The 22,897-nt window shown below is 44.7% G+C and overlaps 1 protein-coding gene across 1 annotated transcript; it reads left to right on the forward strand.

Moving 5' to 3' along the window:
• The first annotated feature begins 2,493 nt into the window (after nucleotides 1-2,493).
• Rubcnl (rubicon like autophagy enhancer) lies at nucleotides 2,494-21,361 on the forward strand. The gene is made up of 13 exons (XM_035453337.1): nucleotides 2,494-3,100; nucleotides 6,285-6,367; nucleotides 6,855-7,065; nucleotides 9,693-9,794; nucleotides 10,162-10,222; nucleotides 12,666-12,798; nucleotides 14,119-14,264; nucleotides 15,703-15,767; nucleotides 16,754-16,992; nucleotides 17,350-17,411; nucleotides 18,699-18,852; nucleotides 19,263-19,353; nucleotides 21,194-21,361. Exons 1-13 carry the CDS (start codon nucleotides 2,512-2,514, stop codon nucleotides 21,304-21,306), a joined length of 2,049 nt encoding a protein of 682 aa, XP_035309228.1. The 5' UTR covers nucleotides 2,494-2,511; the 3' UTR covers nucleotides 21,307-21,361.
• The last annotated feature ends 1,536 nt before the right edge of the window (nucleotides 21,362-22,897 follow it).

Below are 22,897 nucleotides of genomic sequence, written 5' to 3' on the forward strand. Positions count from 1 at the left end.
GCTCCAAAGCCAGGACAGGCTTCACAGAGAAACCCTGTCTCGAAAAAACAAACAAATAAACAAAAAAACAAAAAACAAAAAAAAAACAAGGCCTTCAAATTGAAGAAATCTAAAGACTTTTAAGGACAATTTCCATATGTAGTTTCTCTTGGCATATTTGAATTTTTATCTTATCAATGTCTACATTGAGAGAGAAAAATTTACTATCTTTAGGGGGCATATATTTATTTCTACTTTTGTTAAAATAATTATGTCCCAGTAACTGAACAGCCACATCTACCAAAGAAGGCGTTTATCTCTTGCCTTCTTATTTCCAGTTTTTTGTTGTTGTTGTTATTTCATCTATTAATCTCTTACATGCAGCTGAAGGCACAGGGGCTATGACATGGCAGACAACAGACAAAACCCTTGTTGTCATGGAGCTTATTGTTGGGGACAGAGGGAGACTCATTAAAAGGAGCTGGCAAAGAATCAGGAAGTGATGTTTCTGTGACAAAAACTGAACAGAGTGACAGACTAGGGGGAGACCAGGGAACTGCCTTTAGTTAGGAAAGACTTCCTTGAGGAAGTCATTCAAAACTAAGGCAAGCATGACAAGAGAGGACCAGGCTGCATTCACTTGGGGGAAGAACATTGCAAGCAGAAGGTGAACTGCTCCCTCAGGGAGGTGAAAATTGAGGGTCCAAGAGCTCCTTGTGCTGTTGGGGCTGGCAGAGGCTGAGAAAAATAAAGGAGAGGTCTTCCGGGTCACGTCAGGCCTTAAGGACAAGGTAAGGAGTGTGGATTTTATTCTTGATTTGATGTGAAACTATTGGGTTTGATTAAGGGAATAAGATGCCAGTTTAGGTTTATAAAGGGTTTCTCTGCATGCCTGGGGTTGTGGATGGGGAAGGGCAGAAGGAAGGGAGCCACTCTCAACTGTGAAGTCATAGGCAGGTGTCCAAGTGGGAGAAAACAGTGGCTTAGATGAACATGCTGGCTCTAGACTTGCTAATGGATTGAATATGGAGAGCTAGGAAAGCATAGGGCCACACACGGCGTCTAAATCTTAGGTCCAGGAAACTGAGCAATGTGCTTCTTGGGATGGGGAAAGTAGGGGAGGAGCAGATTTGGGGAAAGGGCTTTAGAGTGTGATTTAGGTGCATTAAGTTGAGGTTCACCTGGAAAATGTCAAGTAGGTAATATGATAAACTTGCCTGGAGTTGAGGGGACATTGGATAGAAACGTGCATGTGGGAGTCAGATCCACACAGTGTGATTATATTTAACACTCTGGAGTTAACCTTGAATTGTCATATTCAGTTACACTCGTATGTGATACCCTTGCTTGTTGACTGGATTGAACAGAGCAAACCTCCAGTGTGTCTGTGACAGTCTTCAGAGGGGATTCAGTCATGAGAATTCTGACATAATCTGTGGGTTAACCCACAGATGGATTCAACATTTGAGTAGACTATGGGAATATGGGGGGTGCAGTTGAAAGCAAGTCATTGAAGGTATGCTGAGAAGGACATGTCTTACTCAGGCCTCTTCTGACTTTGCCACACACTCCCATAGCCATGCCGTACTGGGCCACTATACCCAGTAACATGAGTTGTATGACCAAGGACTGAACCTTCGAAGACATGAGCCAAGTAAATCCTTAAGATGCTTTTCTCTCAGGGATTTGGTCACAAAGACATACAGATAATCCCATGTGCAGTGGTACTCTTCATTTGAGCTAAGCGTGTCCGATGGACTGCGTATGTGTGAAGGCTGGACCACCTTGCTCTTAAAAGTGGACAGTAAAAAGAAATGTTTGCTGGGCCTGGAGAGAACCTGCCAATGGGCTCCTCACTGTGAAGATCAACTTTTTAGTCATCATCACATTCACTACAGCCAAAAATCAGACAGAACCATTTTAAAGATGAATTCTAGATTCACAGCATCATTTAGAAATATTAGAAATTAATACTGAATTCCTATAGATGCCATGAATATTCAAGTTGACTCAAGCTGCATGGTACCAGGGTCTTGGTGGCTGTCTTCTTTTGTTTTAATGCTTCCTTGCCATGCTATAAGGCTAGAACTAACTCCAAATAAAGTGATATAAAAGTATCTTTACTTTTACGTGGCATTTCCATCTTTGATTTGACAGGTGATTTTATAATACCTTTGGCATATTGACATTTTGCATTATTAGTTGATCTTTGTGGCTTCTTCAATGAAGTTCACACTTGCAAAAATGATTCTTATCCCTATATCAAACTCTCTAGGCTCACTGCTGTTTTTGTTCATTTGTTTGTTTGTTTGTCTGACTTAACCATTTATTTTTAGCTTGAAAATGAGAAGTTAATGTGAGGTATATAGGAAAATGATTTGTTTGGGGTGTTTTTTATTGTTTTGTTTTGTTTGTTTGTTTTTTTACTTATTGGCAATAACATATAACCCAAAATACAACTGAACTCTTATTTATCTGGGATGATTCTTGCTCCTTGCAGATAAACTCTTCAGACCTCCAGCTGGCCATGTAATGAAGTCAGGGACCATGCCAGGTGGTACAGCAGCCACTGAAGAGCTATGTGTTGAGCACATTCATTCCACACCTGGAAGCACAGACAGGCACGATTCTCCTGTGGACCCCTGTGGAGGGATCAGCTGTGCCTGTGAAGTTGCTGATGGTTTGCCCCGGCTCCTGGACACCGACCACCCTCCTTGCCAGTTAGATGTGAGGCTCCTGAGACACAAAGCTTCCTGGATCAACCCAGTGTGTGTGGAGCAGCCCCTACAAGACTTATGCCCACAGAGACCAACAGTGCAGAAGAGTGGGAAACACTTGGTAGTGGACACTCTGTCTCCCTCGGGCCTTTCACTGTTGTCCCACAGGGACTCCCTAGCTGAGACGACATTGTCTGAGAGGACTGTGGATGTCAACTGCAGCAGCTCTGCTCATGGCCCTGTGGGAAAGAATGGTGACTTTTCCCTGGCTACAGAAGAGCAAGAGGTTCAGCCTCAGCACAAATCTCTGCTCAGAAACCCCAAGACTGTGGCCACTTCCCTATCCCCTAAGGAGGACAGTGCCCGTTTTGAGTCTACTCACTTGACAGCTTCTGCAGATGACGGTAACCCTATCTGGTGACTTCCTTTATTCTTCTTCATCCACATGTTTGTCTGGGCTTAGCTCAAAAGTCTGCCTATCATCTTTGCCATGAGAAATGAAGTTCGTGGCCTTCTACTTTGACCAGAAGCCAATGTGTGAGCTCATTTAGTGTCACCACAGCCCACACTCTGTGATGGTCACAACAGGTGGATTGGATATCATCTCTTCCTTCTGCTGAGGGACAGACAGGGTCATCATTTTAGTGCAGCATGGTTAAAGTGCTAGGCCCAGACCTTATCAGGGAGGGTCAGTGGTGAAGCAGGTGTCACTCCTAGATGACAGGTGTAAAAACACTCAAGGCTTTGTCTGCAGGGCGTGCAGTTCCAGAAGCAATCTTTGGGCTTATTAGCTTGTCTGCAGGGAGGACATTAGGAACACACAACCCACTGTGGGTGTGGAAGGCATTTGAGACTTGAAAGGAATTCACTATATAGTAGTGCTCCTTCGGGTGATGGACACACCTCACCCGTTCTAGTTCTGGCACAGACAACTGAGAAAAGAGCAAATTTGAAAACAGGAGCCACAGTATTCCCCTCAAAGACTATCTAAAACCCATTGGTGTGAAAACAAGGGCTGTACATATTCTTTAAATTGAAAACTCCTGGATTGCCAGGGGATGGTGGCGCACACCTTTAATCTCAGCACTTGGGAGGCAGAGGCAGGGGAATCTCTGTGAGTTTGAGACCAGCCTGGTCTACAAAAGCTAGTTTCAGGACAGCCTCCAAAGCCACAGAGAAACCCAGTCTCAGAAAGAAAGAAAGGAAGAAAGAAAGAAAGAAAGAAAGAAAGAAAGAAAGAAAGAAAGAAAGGAGAAGGAAAAGAAAGGAAAGGAAAAGAAAAGAAAACTGGATGAATTAGTCCACACAAAGTAACCGGCAAGGTTCAGCTGGTTGTCCTTAGTTTATGGTGAAGGGTTCATTATGAGCTTAGAGCCTTGCTTCAAATAGTTTGCAAAGCATTCTGCTGTTGTTGTTTGCTGCAGAATAACTTCAAGAGCTGTCACCTGCCTGCTCTCCCCCTAATATGTGTATTTGCTTCTTACTGTCTATCAAAGCGTAACTTTGAGACAATCAAATTTGAGCAAAATGCCTCTCAAAAGAGGCCTCCTCTTTCTTTCTCTTGACCGCCCTGGTGGTCAGTTCTCAGGGTAGAGAGCTGCTTGCAGATGTAGAGGTTGTTAAGTGAGACATGAGTTTGCTGTTACGTTGCCTCCGGGAGGAAGCCTTTCCCCACATAAACCATCATGGTAACAAGTTACAAGCAGCCACTGACTGATGATGACCTTTGAGGCCAAAAGCCATGTGTCATAGCTTTGTACAAGAAGTGGTTCTTCAAGTTAGCATTACTTTCCCAGCTTTGTCTTCCTCCTAGAAAAACAATGGGATAAAATGAACCCCAAAGCAAAGACAAGTACTGAGGCCCCTTTTGTCCAAAGGCAGGGTTTCCCAGCAATCCTTGCCAGTACCTTTAAAAGCTGTCCAGTGTTTTGAGGTGTTCTATTTGTTCTGTTTTTGAGACAGGCTCTCACTCTGTAGCCCAGGCTGGTCTTAGATTGGTGACAGTGCTCTCACTTCTAATTCTGAGTGCCGAGATCACGGGTGTGAGCCTTTATATCTGACAAGACTCTCTTGAGCTTGGTGAAGATAGTCATTCAATGTAATTAGGAAACATGAGCCTGGAAGTGACCGGGCTGTCTCTTCCTTTAGTGTGAGCAGTAGAAGAGACAGACATCCTGTGACAGGGGTTTTCTGAGGACACCCACATCTCTAATGGCAGCTGAGGAAGCATTTCCTGAGGCTGTAGACACAATCTCCTAGACCCTATTGTTTGAGCAGGACCTACATACTTACAAAATACCCTTGTATTCTGTATCTCCTTATGCTGCAACAGGTAATAATCCCAACTCAAGGCATGAGGGAATTTGTGATGAAGGCTTAATGGGGCTGGGCACCATTGTTCCGGATCTTGCTTTTCCCTCTACACTCAAGTCTGCACCTCTGACGTAGGGGCCAAACCCTGCCAACTTCCTGTTTTTGTTTTAAGACAAAGCAGCAATTTAGTTTCTTTTATCAATAGCGGCCTTCTAGTTACAGTGGTAGAGATGGTGACTAGCCCTTTACATCCTACCTGCATCCAGAGGCATCAGGGTGACACCGCCAGTGTTTGTCTGACTTTGAGAACCCACAGCCCCCAGGATGTTTGTAGAATCTTATTTTAATTTAGCTGGTCAGGAAACCTCAGCCACGTGGGCTGTCATGAAATTTTACTTCCTTCCAAGGCTGCAGTTAGCAGTTCTGTGATAGGAAGTACTCCCTTCGGTGCCCATTGCCAGTAAGGAGTGGGTGAAGATGCAAGGATGGATGACACAGTGCAGAAGATGTGGGGCTTGGCTGGAGGACTATTTGTTTTCAGATGACTTTGGGTAGGTAATAGGAACTTTGGGGCCAATTGCGCAAGAGCTGGGGAAGTGATCCTGTAACTCTTCAGGCCACCTTCCGAACTCTCATGGCTATTTCCCATGACCTGTTCACCTTCCCGCCATCTTGGCTCCACTGACCCATCCTTTTCGGTGGTTTTCTGCAGATACCGTGCAGTCACTCCACTGTTCCTGTAAAAAGGATTGACAGTAAGGCTGTGTCTACAGGCCTTGTAATCAGAAGGCTATTTCCTCTTCTGTCACCCACATCTTTCCAGAATGTGCTTTTTGTCTTAATGGTATTGAAGACTTGTACTCTACAACTGGCTTTGTTTGCTTAGATAACCTTTGAGTTTGTATTCACCATTTTTTCCTGTGTGTGTGTGTGTGTGTGTGTGTGTGTGTGTGTGTGTGTGTGTTGTGTGTTCACCTGCGTGAGTATGTATGTGGAGGCCAGAGGCCAATGTCAGGTGTAGTCTCTCATTCTCCATCTGCCCTTCTTTTGGAGACAGAGTCTCTCACTGAAGCAGCAGCTCACTAATTTGTCTAATCTAGCTGGCTATCATGCTCAAGGATACTCCTGTCTCCACCTCTCCTGCACTGAGATTGCAAGCTCAGTACGAAAGGAGACTGAACTTGGGTCCTCAAGCTGGCATAGCCAGCACTTTATTGACCAATCCATGCCCTAGACCCTCCTTTCTCCATTTTTAATGACTCACTGTGTTGACAGGTGCTGCTCGGAGCAGCAGAAGAAACCATTCGTGGGATTTCTTCCCACCTGAGATGTTCATGCTGCCCGTTGACATGGAAGAGGTGAGTGGATCTTTTCAACCACTTTTGGTAGTGTCTCTCAGATGTGAGTGTGGAAACCACCCCATTGAGGCCCAGCCAAAGGGTTCTTTTCAGTGTTTGATGGAGGCTGCCAGAAGTTTTCCAGTACCATGCTCAGTTGCCCATGACTGATGAACTATGTCAGATACTGGGCCCCACCTACTGAGGATGTTCTAGCAAAAGAAATTAAACTTGGTGGCTGGGCATGAAGCTCAGTAGCAGTAGACTGACTGCCTAGCATATGTGATGTTAAGTTCAATCTCTAGTCCTGGAAGTGAATTAGTTCAGTTTGGTATATCTGTGTCTCTGGGTGTGGGTTTTGTCGTTGTAATTTAGTTAAATCAACAGTTTAGCGTATCTACATTCGAGTCGCTCAAATGGCACTTCCCCAGTTTTGAAATCTGATCCACACTCCAAAGGAAAGTTGATTATGCTCCTATTTGAACTGACTTTTTTTCTCTCCCGGCAGGAAAATGTTCACTTTTATGCTGCAGACATGATTATCTCAGCAATGGAGAATATGAAATGCAACCTCCTGAGTCAACAGCATCCAGAGATCTGGGGCACAGAGGAAGTCAGCGGGTCTCATGGGAATGATCCGACTCATGATGAAGTGGCCTTTTATACCCTCGCACAGCAAGAGCCAGGGTCCTCCACTTCTTCAGACAGTGGCTATGAAGGCAAGTCGGGCAAAGGCTTGGATGCTGAGTGTTGTGATCTCCAGGCCCGCTGTCTGTCCTCTGTCCAGTCCTGAAGGTGGGACATTTTTCACTCCTTTGAAGATGTGATGAACCCACGGTCCATTGGCCACATACACCTCAGATTAGCCAGGAATGTGACAATTCAAAATCTGAAACTAACTTACAACATTTTGAGGTGTGTGTGTGTGTGTGTGTGTGTGTGTGTGTGTGTGTGTGTGTGTATGTGTTATTTTCAGTGAGTCAATTTTGAGGGTCTTTGGTGTGTGCTGTGTTGGTGATGTCATTTTGCGGTATGAAAAGTTAAGCATGTGTGAATGACCTTACGATTGGTGCTCATACACCACCCTTTGGCCAATGCTGCATTTCCTGTTTTGTTTTTCATTGGATTTCATTCTGCCTTTTCATGGTTGCTGTTGTCTTCTGTCTTCCTTCATTTTCTATCACATAGCATTCTCCTAGCTTTCCTTCCACATTTTTTCCTTGCCTAGTGGCCCTCTTTCATTTAACAAACAATGAACCTGTCATGTGCTTGGTGATGGGACTCAGTGGTAGTAGGACACACTGTGTCTTAGTGTTTCTATTGCTGTGAAGAGATACCATGACCATGGCAACTTTTATAAGGAAACATTTAATGGGGTGGCTGGTTTATAGTTTCAGAGGTTTAGTCCATTATCATCATGTCAGACAGACATGGTGCTGGCTATATCTTGATCAGAAGGCAACAGGAAATGGACTGTGACACTGGGTGGTATCTTGAACATAGGAGATCTCAAAGCCCACCACCCCTACAATGACACACTTCCTCCAATAAGGCCACACCTACTACAACAAGGTTATACCTCCTAATAGTGTCACTCCCTGTGAGGTTATGGGAGCCGATTACATTCAAACTACCACACTGTCTTTCCCTAGAGAAGAAATGCAGAGCTAGGGCCAAGGAGGCAAGAGGAATAATACCTTGCAGAGGTGAGAGTCCAGCCCAGTCACTAGTCAAGGACAGCTGGGAACCCAGGGAGTTCCTTCTGGAGGAAAGGTCACCAAAGCTGGCAATGAATGTTAGCTTTGACACTTTGCATCCATTTCTTAAAGCAAGCCCTGTCTTCAGCCCCATCCCCCATATCTACCTTTGGGCAGATTTTGTCTCCATCAGTTGCTTCCTTTTGGTGGACACCTCTGAGAGACCTGTGCTTTCAGCCCTGAGCTTCTCTTTCAAGTATCTCTCTATACCTGTTTAACTTGCCCAATTGATGGCTCCCCAGATCCTCTGACTTAACACTCTTCCTGTATGGCTTAAGATACCCCATTTTCTCTGTTTCCTGTACAGTCATATCTTTAGCTTCCACGTGGGCATAGTTAACCTCTAACTTAACATGTCTACACCATTCATCTAACAATTCTTCACAACCCCTTCTGGGGACGGGAGAGTATGGCTTGACTTGCCCTTCTGTCTGTATAGATTCTATTGCCAAATAAGGTCACATTTACGTGTTCTAGGTGGACACGAACTTTGGAGGGACATGACTCAACACAGTATAATTATGTGTCTCGTAATATGTATTTCATGGCCAGGTTTGCTTTTTTAGTTTTATTTTGCCTTTGTTAGTTTTATTTTAAACTTTGTATTATACTGGGGAATTTTCAAACATATCTAAAAGTAGGCAGATTGCATCATCCTATTCCACCTAATTACAGTGAATGAGAGACCCTAAACTAGCTTCCTGCTGTTTTTAATCCTCGAAGCTGCAGCTTTAGCTCTGCCACCCACCCACTTTCTGTCGTCTGGGACATATGCTGTTCGTTTCCCCTTCCTCGTCATCTTCTTCTTCCTCTTCCTTCTCCTCTCCTCCCCGCTCTTCCTCACTGTTCTCCTCTTCTTCTCTCAAAAGTGTCTTACTGTATACCAGACTGGTTTGAAGGCGCACTTCGCCAGCCTTTACCTCCCAAGCACTGACACTGTAGGTGGCTATCACCACGCCTGATGCCATTTTTTTCTTGCAATACTGTGATTGAACTCAGGGCCTTGTGCATGCCTGGTGGGTGTTCTACTCTTATTTTTGGTTGTTTTGTTTTTGTTTTTTGAGATAAGTTTTCTCTGCATACCCTTGGGTAGCCTGGAACTCCTCTGTAGACCAGGCTGGCCTTAAACTCAAAGATCTGCCTGCCTCTGCCTGTGGAGTGCTGGGATTAAAAGTGATTGCTACCACTGCCCTGCAGGTGTTCTACTCTTGAGCTGCTTGCTTCTTGTGGTATTCATGCATATGTGTTTAAACGTGTATGTAATGGTACGTAGAGGTAGTCAAAGGACAATTTTGGGTGTCAGGAAATGTCCCCTTGGTTTTTTGTTTTGTTTTATTTTTAGGTAAATTCTATCACTTGGCCCAGAACTCTCTGCTTAGCTCACCTCCCAAAATCCACCTGCCAACCCCACCCCTACTCCTTCCCATCGCTGGGATTATAAACTCAAGCTACCATGGTCAGTTTTTTTCTGTAGTTCTGGGAGTTGAACTCAGGTCCTCGTGCTTGCACAGATGCTTTGCTGACTGACCCATCTCTCTAGCTTCTGTCTCACTTCCTGGTGATGAAATCTGTCTTCCTTCTTTCTTCAGGTTGTGGTGTGCTCCAGGTCAGCCCAATGACGGAGAAACTTTCTTACTCTCCTGTGGCGAGAGAGGCCTGCAAACATGACTTGGATGAATTCGTTACATTAGGTGAGATTTAGAGCCTCCTTGCTTCCAACTCCCTCACATACCACACAGGGATGCTTGAGGAAAGCTCTCCCAGGATGAAGAGACGGAGAAACTGTTTCCTTGTCTCTAGCATCTTGGTAATTGCTCATCTCACTTGTAAGAGCTGAACAAAAATGCAGATATTCATTAGATCTGCTATGGGGTTTTGATGAAGTTGATGTAAACATCTCATCTCTGGTGGTTATCTGGAGTCTCACACTGATGTCCGTAGTTGATTAGCCACTGCAGCTTCCCTGAATCCAGGGACCTTTTTGATTGTATTCTTATAATATTAACTGAGTGAGACAGGCTAAAAGGCCCTATCATCCTTTCTTTCATTTTCCCACAGAACTTGGGGAATGTAATGACATCACAGAAAGCAGCAGACGCCCCTGCAACTCTTTAAAGAGGTACACGTCTTCCTGTGCTTATACACATTGTCCCCCGGGGGTTTCTTTGGAGTCACCATGTATATTGTGACACTGACACTGGATATTGTGGCCAGGTTAGCCACAAACGGTGATCCATGATGGCTTGTGTTAATTGTCAGCTTTACAGAATCCAGAATCAGCCAAGAGTAGGGCCCCCCAGTATGCCTGTGGAGATTATCTTGACTATGTTAATTGATGTGGGAAGACCATGTTAATTACGGGTGGGACCATCCTACAGGCAGGGCAACCTGAACCATATGAGTGAGGAAAGAGCTGGGCACTAGCATGCATGTATTCATTGCTCTCTTCTGATTGCTTGTGTAGTGTAACGAGCCACCTTAAGGTCCCAATGCCTTGACTTCTCTACCATGGTGGATTGTCCCTTGAAGATTGAGCTAAAATAAATCCTTCTTGACAGTCTAACAGAAAGCAACCTGGTCCTCTGGCTCTATCAATTTTCCAGCCCCTTCTTCCTGAGCCTTAGGTGTGGGAGTCTTTGTAGATGTATCCATTGAGATTGGGCACCACAAGTCTGCATTCTGATTGGCTGTAGTTTTCTGTAGTGGTCTCTGTCTATTGCAAAGAGAAGCTTTCCTGACAAGAAGCAAAGACTATACTTTTTAGGACAAATGGTTATAGATTGTTGTTAGGGATTATGCTGTTTTGGTAAGTTAGTGGTGGAAGGAAGAAAGGGAAGGGAGTAGTCTTATAATCATAATATCAAAAATTTAGCCAGGCCATGGTGGTGAACACCAGAACTTGGGAAGCAAAGGCAGATGGATCATGGTGAATTCAAGGCCAGCAGAGTATACAGAGTGAGTTCCAGGACAGCCAGGTTTACACAGAGAAACCCTGTCTCAGAAAACAAAAAACAAACAAACAAAAAAAAGAATTAAAAAATAAAATAAATTCTCCTTTAAGTTAATTTTTTCTGAGGCTTATTTTGTGTGTGTGTGTGTGCCTGTGTGCGTGTGTGCGTGTGTGTACATGGATGTTTTGCCCCTTAGGTTACTTTTATCATTTTATCTCAGCAACAGGAAAAGAAACTAAGACAGGCCTGTCACCTACAAGTCAGTTGGCCACCTCCACAATAGCAGCTTTGTTCGCTATGATAAAATACCTGAGACAGCTAACTTACAGAGAGAAGACTTATTTGTCTTTGCAAACTCAAAGGCATGATAGTGTCATTGACAGTGATGTCAGTGTGTCTTGGGAATATCATGTCAGGATCAAGGGTAAGAGGGAATGTTCCCACCATCCTTTGTAGTTACTGCCCTGCTACAGACCTCCTGCTAAGTTCCACCTCCCTAAGCATCAATCATCTCCATGGGAGCCACCCCCTTAGCATCTGGAACTTTGGAGGATACTGCCCATATTCAAAGCACAGCACCCCCAAAGTCACTGGGTGTTATAATGTGGGAAAGGCTATTTGTATATGTGTAGTAAGCTTTCTCGTTGAGACTGCCAGCCCACAAGTAACGACACAGAGACTTGTTAGTAATTATGAAAGCTTGGCCTTAGCTTAGGCTGTTTTTCTAGCTAGCTCTTTTAACTTAAATTAACCTACTTTAATTAATCCACATTATGCCGCATGGCTCGGTTACCTCTACTCTGTGCTGTATGCCCAACCTCTTCTGTATCTCCCTTGTGTCTCCTGCATGGCTAAATTTATCCCTCTGACTTCCCCTCTCTGCCTGGAAGTCCCACCTATCCTCTCCTGCCTAGCTATTGGTCATTCAGCTTTTCATTACACCAATCACAGCAACACATAGTCACACAATGTGCAAATATTCTGCAACATATATGTCTTCATCTAACCACACAGGGAGGCTAGGAAAGTTTTACATATGTATTTGTGCATTTATTTAAAAAAAAACTTAAATTATTTATTTTATGAATGTTTTACCTGCATGTATGTATGTGCACCATGTGCATGCCACATGCCCATGGACATCAGAAGAGGGACTTTGACACCCTGGAACTGGAGTTATGGATGGTTGTGCGCTACCATGTAGGTGTTGGGACCGAATCCGGGTTCTCTGTAAGAGCAATAAGTGCTCTTAACTGCTGAGCTATCTCTCCAGCCCCTGTGAATTTATTTGTAACCCTGTTTTATAGACATGGAAACTAAGGCTTATAAAAGGATGTCACAGTGCCTCCACCCCTTTGACAGGGTCTCACTAAGTAGCTACAGCTGTCTTGGAACTTGCTAGGTAGACTAGACTGGACTTGAGCTCTCAGAGATCCCCCTGCCTCTGTCACCCCAGGGCTGAGATTAAAGAATGGGTCAGTCTCATCATGCTGTTTAACATCAGAAGATAGATTTGAACTCTGGTTTTCTGACTTTAAATCTAGTGCTCTTTTCCACCTGACTGTATTCCTTGTGCACAGTTGTTCAGCTTTTCTTTCTCTCATGTTTCAGTGTGACTTGTGAGCCAGAATTCAGTCCTGCTGGGCTGTTAGCCAGAGAGTTGTTCCGAGGGTTCTGGAAGAGCCAGGTGCTGTTGGAAGTCAATTCTCAGCTGCCAGTCACCCTGACAGCAGCCAGCTCAAGAGTAAGTATGGAAGCCAGTAGATGTGGAATGAGGCGTTCTTAATTTCTCACTGGGCCTGCTCTATTCAAATATTTATGTTTCCTCGTATGCTTTATAGGTGTCCTGGAGGTCTCAAAAGGACTCTCAGCACCCATTAAACACCAGAGAATGTACTTACCAGTTCACGCCATGGTGTTACTGTTCTGTGTAGCCCAGGCGAGTCTCTAATTTATAGAGCCCTCTTATTCCGGCTTCCCTAGCGCTGGGATTACAGGCTTACTAAAATGTTGCCATCCTCCCAAGTATTCTGAGGTGTTGCTCTCATTTCTGCTTCTTATTAGTCTTATTTTAAAATACTGGACAGACCTTAGCAGGGCAGTGGGCAGGACAGATCAGTGATGAAGCAGGTGTCACTCACAGACACGAAAACACACAAGGCTTTGCTTGCAGGATATACTGTTCTCAAAGAACACGAAATCCCCTGCTGGTAGCAAGTGAAAAAACAAAACAAAACAAACAAAAGCACAACCCTCTGGAAGGGCCAGGGTGGGAGGGCATCTAATTCTATCAGAGGAACTTAAGAAAGCTGGCTGGAGAGCTTTGATCTGACTCAGGTGTTAGCCAGGTGGTGCTGGGGCCACTAGACCCTGTGGGGAAGTGTTCTTAGCAAAGGCCATTGGAACACAAATGGCGAGCAGAGACACTTAGGTGTGGTAGACAGCGGGGGCAGGGTGGGAGTCATGGGAACAGGCTTGAATGATAATGGCCAAATTGTGGAAATTTCTAGATTGGAGGAGTCTGGGTTTTAAATGACAATAGGAAAATGTAAGATTTTACAGTGAGCTGTTGAGCTTTGTAAGCTAGGTTCTGCCACAAGACCATGGCAAAGCTCTGACTGGCTGTTGCTTTAGTCACTGGAGGCTGCTTTGGTCATGAGGGAGCATCCCTGGTTAGAGTCCTTTCACCACATGGGAAGTCTGGAAACAAATGAGCTAAAAATACTAAAGCAGGCCGGCTCAGGCTCAGTGGTGAAGAATGCTGCTGTTCTTCAACGTGTCGAGTTCCCAGCACCTACAACAGGCAGCTCACAACTGCCCTACAGCTCCAGGGGATCTGACGCCCTCCTCTGGCCTGCACAGGCACCACACACACAATCAACAACAACAACAAAGGGAGGGGAGGGGCTCATCTGGAATGTAGAGGACCTGTGCCAAGTCCTTTAGATCAGCTAAAACCAGTTCCAATTTCTGACAGTAAATTTGAATGGGAAACACACTTAAGAGTCTTTTCAATTAACCCCCCTGAAATGTGATTGCTGAGGTTACCCCATGTGCCACGCAGGTTGAGAATGAAGAGTGTGCTGGAGAAGACTTTAACTCCAGTGTGGATGCAACACAGGAAGTCATGCCTAAGTCTAGGGTCCCAGGGGCTGAAGACTGGGTGCCCCCTGGATTTCAAATCATACTTAGTGTTCACACTCCAGTCAGGTAAGTGTGGGGTGCTGTCAGGAATCCCAGGTTCTACTTGGAACATGTGATGGGTCCCACCTGATTCCTATGGAAGCAGATACAGAAAAAACAATGTGTTAGGGACAAAGGAGATGGTTTCTGCCTTAGTTTTAGCACTCTGCTGTGAGTTTTTCAGGAGAAGGCAGGATTCATAAGGATGCACAAGTTAAAAGTATAACTCTCCCTCCCCAGTTACGAACATTCCATCACACTTGTAGATTAAATAGGCCCAAAGAGGATTTTAAGTAGCTAATACAGAAACAAAAATCAAATGCAATGATTTAATGTGATGAGACCATTCGATTTTCCAGACGAGCTAGTGGGCAACTAAAAGAACAAGGAATGCATAAAAGTTTTAAAAGAAGAATTTAATCTCAAGGAGATAGCCCATAGTTGAGAAATGTAGCAGGACATAGTAAAATCTCTATTCAATAAAATCACAGATGCTCTGAGACAGCTAGAATTATAAAGGGACCAAACTTATATAGAGTGTGTATATGTGGCCATACAAACTGTGTGTACATAGTAGTTTAATTGTAATTTGTTCTGAGAGTAAGTAATGGTTACAGATAAAGGTTACTGGCAACATGTTTTAATCACATGCAGTTTTTCTGTTCTCTTGGTCTCTCATGAAAACTTCAGGGCTATGGAGCAATGTTCCCTGTGTTCCACAGGGGTCTCTCATGCACCATATCTGTGCCTACATCTTTCCTCTCAGACTTAGTGGATCCCAAGAAGTGTGCTGCAACTGCTTGGGCAGAACTTGCCCTCAAGGCACTGCGGACAGGCCACTTTCATTGCACAGGATGTCTTTTCTCTCAAATTTCCCAGAATCCTCTGTAAGACATATGGATGGAGATTTAACGTATTTTTTTTAACCTTGGCAACTTTTGTTGACTTTGAACTGCAATAAAAATGTAAATTTACCACTTTGCCCATAATTCTAGGTCACTGTTGAAATCAGGTTACAGCTGTTCCCAGAACACCCTTCGCAGGAACATTTGATAACTTTGCCTTGTGTCATCTCTTATTCTAATGTATATTGTATTTATTCATGTGACCTTTCCAAGCATGTCAGACTGTGTCATGTCTCCTTGGCTGTCTTTAGTGTACCTCTGGCCTCTGTTCATGGGCAGTGGGAAACCCCAAGGACCCTATACTGGAAGAGTTCTTTGTGACACTGACTTCTAATTTGGGGACAATTGAGACTTAAAGAGTCCTAGCTTTAGAAAGCCCACAGGTTTCAACTAGAAGGCCATATTGGATAAATATAAAATTTTCTCAAAATGAAAAAAGTGACAGGATTAAGGACCCCAAGCCAAGGAGCACACCACATTGTCAACTGCATTTCTATCAATGAACAATGCTGCCTAGACCAGCACTGAAATGTGTAACAGTTGCGATTTTCTGTCCTCAGGAGGGACATGGCCGTAGTGGCCCAGAATTTTTTTTGCGCTGGATGTGGGACTCCAATACAGCCCAGTAAGTATGGGGCCTGCGCCGCTGGCTTGTTACGTGATAACAGAGTGAAGATCCCCAGAGCTGGACAGTGTACTACTTTGGGTGAGACAGGAGACTTTCTGGTGTGAGTGCGTTGTGAAGGACTCCTGGAGGTGGTGCTGTTTTTCACTAGGAGGCCATCATGCCCCACTAAGGGGCATGACGAGCCAGGAGCCAGGAGGACCAACATCCTTCCTGCTTCCCATTAGGTTGGAGAACCCAAGCACTGCATCAACATATTTTATTAGAGAAATTTCAGAAGCACCACGTGTTTGTTTTAGCAGATTCAAAAGTGCAAGAAACAAATAGTTTTCCCCATGCTGCAGAGATGTGCATTGTTAGCTTTCTCTGGATCTAGGTATTTCTCTCTCTCTCTCTCTCTCTTTCTCTCTCTCTCTCTCTGTCTGTCTCTCCCTCCCTCCCTCCCTCCCTCCCTCCCTCCTCCCTCCTCCCTCCCTCCCTCCGTCCTCTCTCTCTCTGATCCCCCCACTAGATTTATAAAGAAACTCTTTTTTGAGGCTACATCCTAACACTGTGTGTATCCTGCTTTAGAATGTGCTTGTCATATGTGAGCTATCCCTGAAACCTCTGTGCTACATTCTGTTAGCCTAAGAGATTCTGAACTGTCATTGGAGTTCCTGTCAGTAGCAGGTGGCATCTGCACACTCCTCCAGATTCCTAGGCTCTACATGGAATGTTCTCACTGCACTGCAGTTTGCTGCACCCATTTTCCAAGAGTGTTTGGGAGGGGGGTCTGTTTCTGTGGCATCTATCTTATCACAGCAAAGTCACAAATGGCCACAAGTGAAATCCTCAGGTCAATGTCACGGCTATGCTGCCTGGCAGTTGAATCTGGTGTTGTCACTGTGAACAGTGATCTGAGTCTGAACCTTGCATAGGAGTGGGGAGGTGGTCTAGGGCAGATTCCTAGCATCATAAACATGGTCTCACTCTCCTGCCCTCTACAGAGTTTGTGAAGCGGCTCCGGTACTGTGAGTATCTGGGGAAGTACTTCTGTGACAACTGCCACTCAGCTGCAGAGTCCTGTATCCCTGCCAGGATCCTGATGATGTGGGACTTTAGGAAGTACCAAGTCAGCAATTTCTCTAAATGGCTACTGGACAGCATATGGCACCAGCCTGTCTTCAACCTGCTAGGCGGGCACCACAGCCTCTATGCAAAAGCCAAGGAACTGGATAGGGTGAAGGTGAGCTGATGCCTCTCAGAGTAGGAAGCAAGGGTAGGAAGAGAGATGTCCCATGGTAGGAAATGCATGCCACTCTGGTTTCAGAGTGTCTCCAGACCCTCCGCAAGGCAGACAGACTGTAGAGTGAATGATCCCGGGGTCTCTTGCCTGTATGGGCTCTTTCCAAGGCTCTACAAACCTGTGTCCATTCAGGACTTGCGGATTCAAGAATTCAGTTACGAGACCTTGCTGAAGGGGCTATTTTCTTGAAAGTTGATTTTGTTTGCCGGCATAGTATGTCAAATAACTTTAAGGTTTGCCACACCCACTGCCAGTGGCCACACAATCTCATTCCCTCTGGTTGGCTTCTTGCCTTAGGACATCCAGGAGCAACTGTTTCATATCAAGAAGCTATTGAAGACTTGCAGGTTTGCTGGCAGGTACGATTCCCAACTGGAACACACTCTCCACTCCTCCCTCGCATGTGCTTCCTGTCCTGGCTCCCCCAGCATCTCCAGATCCTTAGGACTTTTATTCTTGACCCCTAACACTGAAGGAAACAAACAAAAGTGAGTGTGTGTTTTGTTTTGTTTTGTTTTTAAAAAAAGGACCAGGACAAGGATAAAATAAGTACCCTTGGCCAGTGGCTAGAGTATAAATAGAATGTAAATATAGAAAACACAATAGATTGTGATGAACACATGTAACAGAGATTTATCTTCCCACACACTTTGCCTGACAGTTCATGGACACTGAGGGTGTTTCCATGGTGTTGCCACCACCACTGTCCATCTACAGAACTTCCGCCTCTTGCAGAATCCACCTTTGTAAACATTCTGCCATTTCCTCCTTTCTCGTGCATCCCAGGCCTAGCAGCCCACTTTCTTTCTCTATAAATTTGATCATTCTAAGTAGCTCATGTATGCGGATAATAGAATACATGTCTTTTTATCACTGGATTCTTTCTCACGGCCCATCCATGTTGCAGCGTGTGTCAGGATTCCTTTCCTTTGAAGACTGAGTAGCATTCGGCTGTGTGTGCATATTAATTTTTTTTATTGCCCACCAAGGGGTAGGCTGCTTCTGTCTCTTGTGAGTAGTGTTTCTGTGAGGATTCCCACGGCCTACTAAATCCCCCTCACATAGAGGCAGGCTGCATGTCACACTGAGTGAGATCATGGCTTCCTGAAACTACTTCTCAATGCTTACCCTGGAGATATTCTTATAGAGATGGGAAGAAATTTAGTTAAGATATAAATTTAAAATAAGACATAACACAGACACCTACTAGGTGTTCAATAGGATAATAGTTAAATTTACAACACAGACACATTATCAAAAGCAAACACCCAATAAAGGTTGAGACATGCATTTATGGATAGAGATTTTTATGTGTGTTTGTGTGCATGTGGAGGCCAGAAGTTGATGCTGGGTGTCTCATCAATAGCTCTCCCCTTATTTCTTGAGTCAGAGTCTTTCAATTGGCCTAGAGCTCATATACCAAGTAACAAGCTCCAGTGAGCTCTGGGCATCCCCCCGTATCTGCCTCCCCAACACTGGGATTACAGGCATTAACTGCAGTGCCCAGTTTTCTGTGTAGGTTCTGGGATCTGGACTCGGGTCCTCTTCTTGCAAAGCAAGCATTTTAATGACTGAGTCATTGCTCCAGCCCCAAGAGAGCTTTTTAATAGTGTAGGTGACTCAAGAAACTGTTTCTTCTCTGGCAGTGTACTGAAGGAGTTTGGGCAGGTTCCCAGCCATCTGACTGATAACTGCCATCTGTTCTCCATGGACGACCTCCTCAGGACCAAGAAAGGCCTGCTGGCCCCCTTGCTGAAGGACATCCTGAAGTCTTCCCTTGCCCACGTGGCCAGCTGTGAGGTGAGGGCTCACCTGGGACAGGTTCCCTTCCTAGTGTCAGGATCTAGGGAGGAAGAGGTTTCTCACTTGACTTTTGACCACATTTAACTTTCAGGGCCCTGAACAGGCAGAGCATTGAATCATAGCCCTGCATTAGCTAACCAAAGTCACCTTGCTGGGATACAAGATGGGACCCTGTAGCTTCTTAGTTTGAATGTCCATACTCTGTAGGAGCCCATTCTGCCCTGAGGCAGCTATTATGGAATGTGGTTTTTGCTGTTGTTGCTATTATTCTGATCCAATTCTTCTAAAGGCCAAACTCATAGGCATTGAAAAATCGATGCTTTTTATAGTTCTGTGAAAATAGTGACCCAATTTTCCCAGCACAAGCAGCAGTGTCAACATGTGACCTTAAATGCCTTCTTTTGCAGCTGTGCCAGGGGAAGGGCTTCATTTGTGAGTTTTGTCAGAGCACAACTGTCATCTTCCCATTCCAGACCATGACTTGCAGAAGATGTTCAGGTACTTTACTTTAATAACAACAGCTCCATAATTGCTTAATTTAATTGCAAAGTAGCTAAATCACAATGCTAACTCCAATTGAATAACGCCTCAGTCCCTTAAGTACAGTTATCTCTGTAACGTGCAGTGCAGTGTGGATTGGGGGCAGTACAGCATGGGGCCCAAAGCGAGGCATATTTTGCAGGATAGGAATAAAGAATGATATTTCTTGGGGTGTTGGATGGAATAGACGCTTCCAGTTGACCTGTTGCCAGTTTTAATTAGATTACAGTTCCACCCAACACTGAATGGTTGTCTCTGTTTTTAAATCATAGTGGTAGAGTGGACCTGCTGTTACAGAGACTGTCTTAGTTAGGGTTTCTACTGCTGTGAAGAAACACCATGACCACAGCAACTCTTATAAAGGAAAATATTTTATTGGGGCTGGTGTGCAGTTTCAGAGGTTTAGTCTATTACCATTATGGTGGGAATCAAGGCAGCGTGCAGGCAGGTGTGGTGCTGGAGAAGAAGCTGAGAGTTCTATATATTGATCCACAGGCAGCAGAAGAAGTCTGTGTGCCACACTGGGTGTAGCTTAAGCATAGGAGATCCCAAAGCCTGCCCCACAGTGACATACTTCCCCCAATAAGACCACACCTACTCTGACAAGGCCACATCTCCTAATAGTGCCACTCCCTATGGGCCAAGCATTCAAACCCATGAGTTTGAACAGGGCCAAACCTGTTCAAACCAGCACAGAGATGGCTTGCCTCTCAAAGCAACATTTGTTACTGGCTCTTGTGTGTGTTTGGGGGGGGGGAGGCAGTATGTGTGCATGTGTGTGGAAGCCAGAAATCAACTTTGTGTGTCATCCCTCAGGCACAATCCATCTTTATTTTTGAGACAGGGTCTCTTACTGGCCTAGAACTCATCTATTACACTAGGCTGGCCCATAGTTCCTGGGATCCTCCTATCTCTGGCCTTTCAACACTGAGTTACAGGCATGTGTCACCGCACCCAACTTTGTATGTGGACTCTGGGGGATTGGACTCAGGTCCTCATGTTTGTGTGGAAAATACTTCAGCTAAGCAACCTCCTACGCCCAGTTATTTGTCTCTTTACAGATAAGACTGTTAAGGGAATCCCATGCTCTCTAACTTCTGTCAAATGGAAGGGATTTTGGTGGGGAACCCCACCTTCATCTTTTATGTGAACCTGGTCTCTTCATAGGATACTGTAATCTTGCAGGTCAGGGTCCCCAGAAAAAGAGATTTGAACCTGGGATTTCCAAGCTGATGGGGATATGAGAGTAGCAGACCTGGACAGGGGGAAATATTAAATAGTGGTGGGCTACAAGAAGCCCTGGGCCATCTCACAGAGCTCTGGGTGGCAGGGGATATAGCATTGCAGCATTGTTCCAACTTACAGAGGTGACCTGGTCTTCAATCTCCTTAGCAACCAGTCAGTCACTGGATTCAGGCTGGTGCCAAAAAAGGACCATGGCTTTGGATGAGGCAGCTCTGTCCATTTAGAGACATTTCAAGAGAATCAATGCCACCTAGAAAGAGCGATTAGCTCCCAAGTTAAGACTAGGGGAATTGCCCCTAGTGCTCGGGCTGATCTAGAGGTATGTGACATCAAATATATCTACCAGGTTCTTGGGCCTTGTAGTCAAGAGCAGTTGAGTAACTGATAGTCCTAAGTTTTGGCATGGTTGATTTTTTTTCTTTTCTGTAAGACCCTGTGTTCTGGAATCAGGTAATCAGATTCCCACCCCCCAGACCCCCACCCCCGCCATGAGAAATTATGGAATGAGAAATTAAGGAATGCATTTGCTGACCACTGATCCCCTTGCTTGCAGGGTGCAGGGCTTGCTTTCACAAACAGTGTTTCCAGTCTTCCAGATGCCCCCGCTGTGCCAGGATCACAGCTCGGAGACAGCATTTGGAGAACTTGCCCTCTGCAGCGACATGACAGTCCTGATGCATTTGTTCAAAGCGCTTTACAATGAAACCAAATTGTGTCTGCTCCTGGTAACATTGTTTCAGATACTAAATATTTGATAGTAAGAAAAAGATGACCCCAACTCTCCCTCCTGTATATATTTAATGCTTTCAAGGAGCGTGGATATTTGTTACCTAGGCTAAGGTTGTTGCTAAAGTTTTGTTTATAAATGTTTGACATTTTTTTTTTTGCTGCTGCTGGTGTTTTTAAAGAATTCTTTTTTATACTTAAGTTGTAGTGGGATAACCATTTTTAGCTAAAAACAGAACCTATTTTTTATGAACTGTAACTGACAAGGTGAAATACTTAGTTCCTCTTCCTTCAAAGCTGCTTGTGAAATGGATGGACATCGTAAGGGAAAGTGCAATGAGAATTCTGTTTGGTCAAAGCTTCATTCAAGGAAAAGACTCCTACTGAGTGTAATTTCGTGACTGTGTCAGTCTCCTACTGAGTGTAATTTCGTGACTGAGTCAGTCTCCTGTTTTATTCATTCCACGGTTTGCTCGGAATACATGCCAACTCTGCCCTTATGTTCGTTTCTAGATGACTGTTTCAGCTGTCTAACAAGGGCCCGGTGAGATGTCATTTGGAGCAGTTGCCTATAGATGGCACTGTGTTAGGAACATACATTCAGCCCCTTTGCTGTCTCTGTCCCATGCTAGTCTTGATAGTTCATGCTAAATCAAGGGAGCCAGAGGGGACAACTCCATTCTAGCCCTTCATGGTCAAGCTTCATGGGCATACAAAGAACAGATCACAGAGAATCTGAAAGCTGAGCATGGTGGCATGCAGCTGTAACCCCAGCATTTGGGAAGTAGAAGCAAAGATTAGGACTTGCTTTACTAACTGAAAGTTCCAGGCCAGCCTTGGTCACATGTAACCTGTACTCTTTTTTTTTTTTTTTTTTCTCTTAATCGGAAAGAGAATGGAATTTAAAAAAAGCAATTAAGCTTGGGTAAAATATTCTTTTTCATTTGTTTGGTTTTTGTTTTGTGAGACAGGGTCTTTCTATAAAGCCCTGGCTGACTTGGAACTTGTCTTCCATCTCTATGTCCTGAGTGCTGGGGCTAGAGGTATCTGTCACTACACTTAGCAAAAAAAGTACTTTTAAAAAACAGTGTGTTCTCAACCATAACCTAAAAAATCGGGACATCCATGAAGATCAGTAGGAAGTATGACTTTTCTCATACCTGTGATAAAATACCTGCCAGAGTCAATGTAAGGGAGGACACCACTGCCCCTAGTGGTTTCAGCCTGTGTGAGCAGGGAAGGAACAGCAGACTTCACTGAGAGGCACATGGCACAGACTCCTTCACACAAAGCAGGCAGGAAGCAGAGAGCTAGCCTAGGGCCAAGGCTAGGCTAAACCTCCAGAGGCCCGCCCCAGTGACACACCTCTGCCAGCTACACTGGCCCCAAAGGTTCCAAACCTCCAAGGTAAGAACCAAGTGTTCAAACACACAGACCCGGAGTGAGATTGGGGGTACTTTGCACATAAACGCTACGGACCAAGTTCCATGGATCAAGAAACTAATGAAATTCTTTTCCTAATGCTTCTCAT

The sequence above is a fragment of the Cricetulus griseus genome (assembly GCF_003668045.3).
Source record: "Cricetulus griseus strain 17A/GY chromosome 1 unlocalized genomic scaffold, alternate assembly CriGri-PICRH-1.0 chr1_1, whole genome shotgun sequence".
In the NCBI taxonomy this organism is placed as follows: Eukaryota; Metazoa; Chordata; class Mammalia; order Rodentia; family Cricetidae; genus Cricetulus; species Cricetulus griseus.

Coding starts and splice junctions, on each gene's coding strand:
- Rubcnl (XM_035453337.1), top strand. CDS start 2,512: ATGAAGTCAGGGACCATGCCAGGTGGTACAGCAGCCACTGAAGAGCTA. Junction 9,795..10,161: donor GGATGAATTCGTTACATTAG/GTGAGATTTAGA, acceptor ATTTTCCCACAG/AACTTGGGGAATGTAATGAC. Junction 17,412..18,698: donor ACTTGCAGGTTTGCTGGCAG/GTACGATTCCCA, acceptor CTTCTCTGGCAG/TGTACTGAAGGAGTTTGGGC.